We start from the raw sequence: 10,803 nt of genomic DNA, 5'->3' as shown, positions 1-10,803 counted from the left end.
TGGGACTGGGTCCCACTCTACTCCAGTATGACCTCATCTTCACTTGATTACATCTGCAAAGACCTTACTTCCTTTCAACTGGTGTCTTGACAATTTGGGTTCTTCCTTCAGAGATTATGGAACACAGGTATTCTGATTTGTTGCTTGGCTTGCTGCTGTAGTGGGATAACTTTGCTCCACACGTCACACCCAAGAAATGTCTCCCTTTAGCTTTCTAAATAAAATTAAACGTTCGATTGGACAGGATGTCATATCAAGGCTTTTGGGCTCACGCCCCCCAAATCCCACAGATGAAGTAGGACTGAGAAGAGGGAGTGGGGGGGTCTGGCCCTTAGTCCATTCTTACTCTTCCTGGCCTATGAGTCTGCCGTCCAGGGCTAGTCTCGGCTGTCTAAGGGGCAACAATGCCAGGGTAGGAAAGTGCTGGAGAGAGGCCCCTCACCTCGCTCAAGTTATCCTTTCTACCCCAGGCTTGCCACCAGGGACCCTGACCTCAACCCCACAATGATTGTTGACCAGGCCCACCTACAGGGGGGTTACATGGCAAAAGAGGATGGGTATCAGATACTGCCAAGAATACAGAACCCAAGAGTTTAGGTTATTCCCTCCTTCCAGATCAGGCACTCCCACCCCACTCAGTTAATTCCAGTTTATTTCCTTATGGGAATAAGGAAATGCGGCAAATAGCCAAAAGACTGGACAGAAGTCTTTTTCCATGTGTCCCTGAAACACAGAGTGTGGTGAAATGAACTCCTTTATGCGGCCTTTTGCCTTAGGTCTTTGGAAACACAGCTTGAGATACTTTTCCCTTAAGCCCTGAGGAGTTACCTTCCCCCTGGTTTTCTACTCTAGAGGATTTATTACTTTTGTCCAGGTTAATTGACATTTTCTGGGTAAGCTGTAAATAACTTGTAATTTGATGCTTTTTGTCTGGTCATTCAAAAACAGGCTGCAGCAGTATATCAACAGGGAACTGTCAGAAATTCAGGCCGGTTTCAGAAGAGGATGTGGAACCAGGGATAGATCACCGCTGATGTCAGATGGATCCTGGCTGAAAGCAGAGAATACCAGAAGGATGTTTACCTGTGTTTTATTGACTATGGAAAGGCATTCAACTGTGTGGATCATAACAAACTATGGATAACATTGCAAAGAATGGGAATTCCAGAACACTTAATTGTGCTCATGAGGAACCTTTACATAGATCAAGAGGCAGTTGTTTGGACAGAACAAGGGGATACTGATTGGTTTAAAGTCAGGAAAGGTGTGTGTCACGGTTGTATTCTTTCACCATACCTCACAATTTTTTTTTTAATTTAATCTGTATGCTGAACAAATACTCCAAGAAGCTGGACTATATGAAGAAGAATGGGACATCAGGATTGGAGGAAGACTCATTAACAACCTGCGTTATGCAGGTGACACAACCTTGCTTGCTGAAAGGCAAGAGGACTTGAAGCACTTACTAATGAAGATCAAAGGCCACAGCCTTCAGTATGGATTGCACTTCAACATAAAGAAAACAAAAATCCTCACAACTGGACCAATGAGCAACATCATGATAAACGGAGAAAAGACTGAAGTTGTCAAGGATTTCATTTTACTTGGATCCACAATCAACAGCCATGGAAGCAGCAGTCAAAAAATCAAAAGACGCATTGCATTGGGCAAATCTGCTGCAAAGGACCTCTTCAAAGTGTTGAAGAGCAAAGATGTCACCCTGAAGACTAAGGTGCACCTGACCCAAGCCATGGTACTTTCAATCGTGTCATATGCATGTGAAAGCTGGACAATGAATAAGGAAGACCGAAGAAGAGTTGACACCTTTGAATTGAGGTGTTGGCGAAGAATATTGAATATACCATGGATTGCCAAAAGAACGAACAAATCTGTCTCGGAAGAAGTGCGGCCAGAACGCTCCTTAGAGGCAAGGATGGCAAGACTGCGTCTTACATACTTTGGACATATTGTCAGGAGGGATCAGTCCTTGGAGAAGGACATCATGCTTGGCAGAGTACAGGGTCAGTGGAAAAGAGGAGGACCCTCAGCGAGGTGGATTGACACAGCGGCTGCAACAGTGAGCTCCAGCATAACAACAATTGTAAGGATGGCGCAAGACCGGGCAGGGTTTAGTTCTGTTGTGCGTAGGGTCACTATGAGTCGGAACCGACTTGACAGCACCTAACAACAACAACAGGCTGCAGCTTGCTCTGTGATTGGTAAGCACCTTGCGGGGTGGTCAATAAAAAAAAAAGACCATGCAAATGAAGTGTCTGTAGCTTACTATGCAAAAGAAGCGTCTGTGGCCAACTGATAGGGGATTGGTCAGTTTGAGGCTGCAGCTTGCTCTGTGATTGGTAAGCACCTTGAGGGGTGGTCAACAGACCATGCAAATGAAGTGTCTGTAGCTTACTATGCAAAAGAAGCGTCTGTGGCCAACTGATAGGGAATTGGTCAGTTTGTGACCTTTGGTGGAAGGACCATGCCTTAAAATTTACAAAGAGTTTGTGTATATATGCAGCCAACACCACAGAGATTTTTCAGACAGAAAAAAAAGCAGGAAAAGAAGCAACAGGAAGAAAGAAGAGAGAAGCAGCAGAGAGAAAGAGGAGAAAGAAACCTTTTTAAAAGAGCTGTAAATGGTCAAGGGCTGTAACACTGAAGACAGCTATAGTTCCTTGGGCAGAGCCTGTGGCAACAGGCCCCAGAGGGGCCCTGAGACTGAGTCAGTGGTGACAAAATTGTTTTGGGTCCCCTTGCATCTAGCTTCCTCACTGACCTTACTAATTTTGACTTGTAATTGTTCTTCAGGTGCTTCTCTTGAATTTTAAAACTTCTCTGGCAATTTTAAACTCTCAAAAGCTTAGCAAAAATTAAGATGGCATCTAGTGTTGGACATAGGGGGTCTCCATGAGTCACAGTTGACTCCATGGCAACTGGTTTAGCGTTGGGGAAGGCTGCAGGGAAACAGCACTCCTGGACACTTACATTGTTAGAGACCTTGTTGCTAAGCAGCTAAGGGGCATTCATCAAAATGAAATAAAATCCCCATGCCCTTGAAGGGGACATCTGGGGCACAGGTAATGTTGTGTTTCTTTATCTGGGAGCTGGTTAGAAGGGGCGTAGAGTTTGTGAAAATTCATTTAGCTTAACACCTGCAGTATGTACACTTTACTGTGTATGTATTACAATTCAATAAAGTTTTCTTAAAAGATATGTCTTTTACTACAGCCTAATTTTTTTTTAATATATATATATATATATATATATATATTTATATATACACACACACAATAGTATTGTTTAATGGTGGAAAACATGGAAATGACATGAATATCCCTTCCGAATTATCCTGCATACCGGACCCGGCTCCTGGACTCCCGCCCCCTTAAACTGAACAAATTAAATGGCTTCCGCTCAGTCTTTTTTACTGCCTTGATTCTGTCCTCAGCCGAACCGGGGACTGGCGCCGGCTATCTCCGGGGAAGAGCTCTGGAGAGGACTAAGCGCGCGCATCCTGCTCCGCCACCTCTCAAGCGCGTGGAGATCCGCTGCGACCCTCACCGAGGGGCCCCTCCCTCCCAGACGCAGCGACTCCCGAGTCACGTGACCGCCGGATCAGCTGACCAGGCAGGACCGGAAGGAGAAACAACTGGCCCCAGACCGCTTGGCGAGATGGTGAGGGGTGAGGGAGTGACGGGTGAGGGAGTGATGCGAGGCAGGGGGAGGTGGGAGGCGGGCCGGATAGGGTCCCCAGAAGTCCCATATTGCTAACGCAGGGGGAAGGGTGGGGCACCCGGGAGCGAGGAGTGGGCGAGTCTGCGCTGGTCTCTTCATGACACTTTGGGTACAGCCGTGAGGGAGGGCGGAGGGTCGTGTTAAAAAACGTCCCCCCTGCCGCAGCCCCGCATTGCTCCTCAGCAAGTCAGGCCGGCCTGGCTGGAGTCCCGGGTGCTCCCATGGCGGAAAGAAAGGGCCCCGGCTCGAGGAAGACCTCCTAAACGTGCCTACATCCCCAGTCCACCTGTAGGGCTTGGAGAAAAGCTTGATTAGAATTGGGCTCAATCTTCTACACTGTTAAGAAGCTCCTTCACTCTTTCCACAGCTAGAAAGGAGTAGTTTTGGGGCTGTGACTTCCCAATCCATCCATCCATTCCTTCAGTTCATTCGTTCACTCAGCATATATTTTTTGAGTGTCTTCTCTGATGGCAGCGGGTTTGTTTTTCTATACCATGTACTGGGACTTCAGCCGCAGGGGGTTAGGGAAAGTCAGAGGCTTGCGTAGGCATCATAGTTAAGGTGGAGAGGAAGGGGCTCGTGCCTAGTGTTAGGAAGGCTGCCCTGAGGATTCCATCAGCCTGAGGAACCAGGGAAAAAACTGGCCGGGTGAAGTGCAGTTTGTGTAGCAGGAACTGGGAGATTTGGGGATGGGCTGCTGCGTCTTCAGACAGGGAACAGCATGTGCAGAGACTTCAGGTGAGAGAGGGACCGTGGCTCCCTAGGAATGAATGCCGTTCAGTGGAAGAGTACAATCTGGAGCTTAGTGAAAGATGAGGAGACAAGTAAACAAAGACCAAGCTTTCCTGGATCTTGAAAGCCACTTAAAGAAGTTTGATGGACAGGAAGAGAGAGAGTGGAGGAAAGGAGTGTGCTGTCTCGTTGGGGGAGAGCAATTAGGAGTATATAGTAAGATGTTTATAAATTTTTGTGTGAGAGTCTGACTTGATTTGTAAACTTTCACTTAAAGCACAATAAAAATAATAAAAAAAAAAAAAAAGAAGTTTGGACTTTAAACAGAGGGCCCTGGCAAGCCAAACAGATGCTTCTGGCTGTCTTGTGGAGGGATCAAGAGGGGAGCAGGGAGTGCAAGCTAGGGCAGCAGACGCCCAGAAGATGGTGGTGGTGACCTGAACTGGGGTGAGGGAGTGGAGATAGAAATCAGCAGGTCTCAGAGGCTAAACGCATGAGGGAAAAAGACTCGGGAGGAACCAGGCTTGGCCCCCAGGTGATAGGACGGGGAAGCCAGGAGGAGGAGCAGGTTTCAGTGGGAAGAGTACTATCACCTGAGGACATGCTGAGTGCGTGCTGTCTGTGAGCATCTAGGTGCAGCTCGCCAGGGGACGGTTTGGATTTAAGGGTCTGGAGCTCAGAAGAGAATCTGCAATGGCATTGGTGAATTTGGGAGTCACCATCACAAAGATGATAACTGAACCCTAAGAATGTGAAAACTGTCTTAGTGAATTGAGGAGAGAGGGCCTAGGACAGAGCCTAGAGAATGCTAGCATTCTAAAAAATTACGCAGGGAAGACATTCCTGTGGAAAAATTCAAACAACACAGAGGTATATAGAACTGTGGATAGAATTCAGGGGTCCATGAACTTAGGGAAAATCATAAATCTTTATTTTCACTAACTTCACACTGAAATTTAGTATTATTTCTAGTACAAATGTTCCTTAAAAGCCCCAGTATTAGCAGCAGCTATGACTTTGTCACTAATAGAAATCTGGATATTTTCATATCACGTTACAGCTCTTGGCAGATATCTCAGAATACTGTTTATGCTCATCGTTTCTAAATTACAGTGATTATTAGACACTCTGCTATATCTTGTTCATCGATTTAATAAAGAAGCACGTATAATACCGTATCAGCAGTGTGTTTTAAATATTTTGATATCTGTACTTTGATATAATTAGTTTTCTTTACCATCCTGTTTATACATATAAAAATGTTATTCTGAGAAGGGTCTCGTAGGTTTCACCAGATGCCAAAGGATTCCTTAGCATAAAAAGGTTAAGACGCCTTGAAATAGAGTAAGTAGTTCAAGACCATCCTTAACACTCCATCACCTCATCACCAGTCCCAATTTCCCACCCCACATCCCCATTTGGGGGCCGGGGAAAGGAGGATGAGCCAGCAAAGGAGACTCAGGCCAGGCCTGAGGGAGAAACCCAGAAGTGTGTGGTGCTTCGAGAAGGAGGATGGGGTCGTGTCAGAAGCTGCTGAGCAGTTAAGGAAGACCTGAGCTGGGTTTAGTGACAAGAAAGTCATTTGTGGCCATGGCTAGAGGACATCATTGGAGTCCCCTGTACAAGTCCCAGTGCAGGTGGTCCAGGAGCGATAAGGAGGTGTGGAGCTGTGGCAGGTGACGGGTTGGAGGTTTCAGGGGAGCAGATCAGGTGGGAAGTGGCTGATCTGGTGACTGGTGGCTCCGAGTAGAGAAATGGGATTGCCAGGTGCATTGAGGGCCCAGCAGAAACCACAGAGCGTGGATTTGTGTGGCCTCGGTTTGTGGGCCTTTGTTCCAGCATCTGCAAGCAACCCGGGTAGAGGCGTGGAAGAGGGACTTGCATATCAATGTGCATTGGAGCTTCACCAGGCAGACAGGACAAAGGGCAGTTGGTCAGGGAATGGAGGGTATTGGCAAGAATGTGGTTGACAGATCGGGCTGGGAATCCAAGTTGGCCTGTGAAGGTTGTAGAGAGAGGAGAGCACTGGGGAGGTGGAGAGGCTCCTGGGAGTAGGGGGCTCATTGAGTTTGAAGCAGTTTGGGGAGAAGTAGCAGCTGTGGACAGCCTTCACTGCCGACATCAGGGATGGAGCAGTTTGGTCTGTGGACAAGACCTTGGGTGTGTCTGTGGGAGTGGGTGGTTGGAGGTAACTGTTCAGGAACTAAGCGGCCAGTTGGGCAGTCGTGCCTGTGGTGGCCAAAGGCGGTGGGTCAGGGAGAGGATTCTCTAAACAGCCTGGTGACGGGGGGAACAAGTGGCCAGAGGGCATCTACCTGGGACAGGGACCGAGGGTCACTGATGAGCAGTTGTGCGGGAGTCACACACAGAGCCTGGCCACACCCCACACCTCCCTGCAGCGTGACCACCTGCTTTGCTCCCTTGCAGAGGTTCCGCTTCTGTGGTGATCTGGACTGTCCTGACTGGGTCCTGGCAGAGATCAGCACTCTGGCTAAGATTGTTGAGTACACGGGCTCTACCTGGTTGGTGGGCGGGGGTGGGGGGGGGCTGGGGCTTTGGGGGTGGAGGATGGCGAGGTCACTTGGGTTGGGGTCTCAGTGTTCTCAGCCTGTCTAGCATGCTGTGTGACCTCAATCATGTTGTCAGCCCTCTTTGAGCCAATGCGCCAGCAATGAGGGGTAAGGTGGCCAGAATGGCTGATGTGAGGCTGTCTCTTCCAGTCCTCCGTGAAGCTGCGGTTGCTGTGTAGCCAGGTGCTGAAAGAGCTTCTGGGACAGGGGATTGACGTGAGTACAGGGACCAGCATGGCCTTATGACCCCCCTAAAACTGCACCAGGCCCAGGGAGGTGGGTGGTACAGCCTCTAGACCTCCCTGGGTACCTCCCATCCCTCCGTCTAGCCCCAGCTTGTTCCCTACAGGGGACCCGGTGGGAGGGGGCGGCGAGGGGCTGGTGAGGAGGGGTCGGCACCCCTGAGGGCCTCCTTTCTCCATAGTATGAGAAGATCCTGAAGCTCACAGCTGATGCTAAGTTTGGTGAGTACCCCACTGAGTCCACAGGCCTTTGGGTGACCCTAGGACTCGGCCTGGTGCCTGGCACAGAGGCTCCCTCCTCCCAGTAGCCTTCCCTGACCATATGCCATAGCAGAGAAGTGTGAGGGAAGAAAGGAGCTGACAGTCCTGCCCTCAGTGCCCTGTAACAGCTCTTGGGGAGCAGTCGCAGTGGCTGTGGTTGGAGGAGGCTTGGGGCTGTGAGCTGAAGATGGTGGGGCAACGGGGAGGCAGCTGGGACCACAGTGACACTCTCACCCCACCTACCGGTCCCCCCTCCAGAGTCAGGCGATGTGAAGGCCACGGTGGCGGTGCTGAGTTTTATCCTCTCCAGTGCAGCCAAGCATAGCGTGGATGGCGAGTCCTTGTCCAGTGAACTGCAGCAGCTGGGGCTGCCTAAAGGTACAGGGATGTGGCGGGCAGGTAGGTACCCTGTGGGCCAAGGGCTGCTGAACAGCTGGCCAGGCTGTGTGACCCTAAGAAGTACACTGCCGTCTCTGGGCCAGGAACCTGCGAGCTGTCCACTGAGCAGCCCCAGCCTAGCCCCTGCTTGTACTTCAGGGGACCTTCATTCTTTCCCCAGAGCATGCAGCCAGCCTGTGCCGTTGCTACGAGGAGAAGCAAAGTCTCCTGCAGGAGCACTTGCGGGCCTGCAGCCTGCGCGGTGAGTGTGGCGTGGGCCAGGGTGGGGCCCAGGGTCCATTCTAGAAGATGTATGCAGCATCCAAGGTGCCAGTCCTCAGAGGGAGACCTAGCCGTGGTCACCCCTGGGTCTCTGACCCCAGTCTAGGTTTCTTTCCTTGGAGACCTGCTGTGGACCATCTGAGCTCCTGTTTAGTGAGCACCTGTCCTGTGAGCACCAAGCCCAGGTCAGGATTATTGCCCTGATTGTGAGAGTGAGGAAACAGGCCCAGAGGGAGGAGAGCTTTTCAAAGGCCACACTGCCTTGAAGGGCCAGGATCCCGAGAGCACTCCACACCATCTTGCAGTGAACAGGCTGGCAGGCGTGGGCTGGCGGGTGGACTACACACTGAGCTCCAGCCTCCTGCGGTCCGTGGAGGAGCCCATGGTGCACCTGCGGCTGGAGGTGGCATCCGCCCCGGGTGCCAAGGCCCAGCCTGTCGCTATGTCCCTCTCAGCAGAAAAGTTCCAGGTCCTACTGGCAGGTGAGACTCAGCCAGGCCCGGAGGGGTGAGAGGAGACCCTCCCAGCTCCCGCCTGACTGCGTGCCGGCACACCCACCTCTTCCCCTTGCAGAACTGAAGCAGGCACAGACCCTGATGAGCTCCCTGGGCTGAGGAGAACGGTGTTCAGGGCCCAAGCAGAGCTGCCTTACCCGTGTCAAGTGGCTGCCCTTGGAACTTCTCCTTGGGCAGTGGTCCCAGCCCCAAGATGCTGGGTGCCTGGCCTCCTGGGTCCCTGGCTTCCTAGGTCCTCATTTGAGAGTTCAGCATAGGGATCCTCAGGCCCTTTTTCCACCATTGCACTTCCGCCCCATCAAAGGCACCTGTCACCTGTTTCCATGGGACGGAGGAATAAATAAGTGTAAAGGAGTGTGTGCGTGGGTTTCTTTTGGGTTTCTGTGAAAGAAACCAAGTGACATGTAGACCACCTGGCCCATCACTCATTTTCTCTTCTCAGCTGCTGGTGAGGTGAACTGAGGACCGAAAAGAAACAGCTTGTCCATAGCTCGGACGATCAGTTTCTAGCCCCACAGCCCTGTGATGCTCTTGGCTCTCCACTCCCTGTGCTGGCCTCAGGCTGGCAGCAAGTGGTAGCCCCAGTGCCAGATGCCCACATACAGAAAGGAAAGAGCTCTTCTCTCTTGCCATCTTCTTTACCAAGGAAGAAGGGCCCATGCCTGAACTCTTTACCATCTCTGCCATTTATAATGTTGTTGTTAGGTGCATTGGTTTTGAATCACAGCGGCCCCGTGTGACAGGGTAGCTCCTGTTACTGAGCACCAAGCCCAGGTCAGAATTACTACCCTGATTGTGAGAATGATTCTTGGATGTAATTGGAGCAGATTGCCAGGTCTTTCTCCCACAGAGCAGCTGGGTGGGTTCTAACCACCAGCCATTCAGTTAGCAGCCAGCCACCTAACCATTGCACCACTAGGGCTCCTTCCATTTATAATACTCTTTATTTTTTAAATAATATTTTATTGTATTTGTAGTGGAAGTTTGGAAACCCTGGTGGCTTAGTGGTTAAGTGCTATGGCTGCTAACCAAAGGATCAGCAGTTTGAATCTGCCAGGTGCTCCTTGGAAACTCTGTGGGGCAGTTCTGCCCTGTCCTATAGGGTCACTATGAGTTGGAATCGACTCGATGGCATTAGGTTTCCTAGGTTAGTGGAAGTTTACACAGCAAATAGGTTCCCATTGAACAATGTCTACATAAATTATTCAGGGACACTGGTTCCATTTTTAATAGTCTTGAATATCTCTTCCACACACATTGAGAAGCACCTGCGAGTGTTATAATGATTTTTGCTTCAACTGCCAAACGATTTAAAATGCTCAAAAAAAGGAAGGTCTGTTGCATTGACCGTGATTCAGAGCTCCCTGGAACAGCTCAGGCCAACCTGGGCTCCTGGTAGAAAAGGCTGACTCCAGGACTGGGGCGGGAGAGTACAAGATGGGCCTGGAACATCTTGTGCAAGGAGGCCATCAGGCAATAACGTGACATTCCGAAAGAGCCAGCGTGTCCCACTGGCCAAAGATGAGGCGATTTGAGCATGAAAAAAGATAAGGACTGGCTCAGCTCCTGACTTCTGCTTTCAGAAAGATGTGTAGATCGTTTTTGTTGTTTTGCAATTGTGCTTTTGGTGAAAGTCTACAGAGTAAATCAGCTTCTCATTAAACAATACACAGATGGTTTTGCGACATTGGTTGCCAACCCTGTGATGCGCCAACACTCTCCCTTTTTGAACTTGGGTTCCCCATTTCCATTCATCCAGCCCTCCTATCCCTTCGTGCCCTCTTGTACCTGCTCCCAGGCTGGTGTGCCCATTTACTCTTGTATACAAGGTTGAACTGCATGTGTTATTGTTTGTTTGATAAGTCTGTCCAGTCTCTGGCTGAAGGGTAAATTTCAGGAGTGACTTCAGGGGCCGTACTCTTGGGGTTTTTCCAGTCTTTGTTAGACCAGTAAGTCTGGTCTTTTTTTGTGAGTTTGAATTTTGTTCTACGTTTTTCTCCTTCCGTGTCCAGGATCTTCTACTGTGATCCCTGTCAGAGCAGTCAGTGGTGGTAGCCAGGGCACCATCTAGTTGTGCTGGACTCA

General features: G+C 50.1%; 1 protein-coding gene across 2 annotated transcripts; it reads left to right on the top strand.

Annotated features, from left to right (window-relative positions):
- Window positions 1-3,348: 3,348 nt before the first annotated feature.
- COMMD4 (COMM domain containing 4) lies at window positions 3,349-9,089 on the top strand. 2 transcript variants are annotated; one of them, XM_023552924.2, is made up of 8 exons: window positions 3,349-3,678; window positions 6,898-6,969; window positions 7,191-7,256; window positions 7,465-7,504; window positions 7,802-7,921; window positions 8,103-8,183; window positions 8,472-8,685; window positions 8,777-9,089. In XM_023552924.2, exons 1-8 carry the CDS (start codon window positions 3,676-3,678, stop codon window positions 8,973-8,975), a joined length of 795 nt encoding a protein of 264 aa, XP_023408692.1. In that variant the 5' UTR covers window positions 3,349-3,675; the 3' UTR covers window positions 8,976-9,089. The 2 variants fall into 2 exon arrangements, with proteins under 2 accessions (XP_023408692.1, XP_010592064.1); XM_010593762.3 differs by having other exon boundaries at window positions 3,608-3,678; window positions 8,509-8,685; window positions 8,777-8,937.
- Window positions 9,090-10,803: the final 1,714 nt, after the last annotated feature.

This window comes from Loxodonta africana, chromosome 13, assembly GCF_030014295.1.
Source record: "Loxodonta africana isolate mLoxAfr1 chromosome 13, mLoxAfr1.hap2, whole genome shotgun sequence".
Lineage (NCBI taxonomy): Eukaryota > Metazoa > Chordata > Mammalia > Proboscidea > Elephantidae > Loxodonta > Loxodonta africana.
This window is presented reverse-complemented; position numbering and strand designations above follow the sequence as displayed.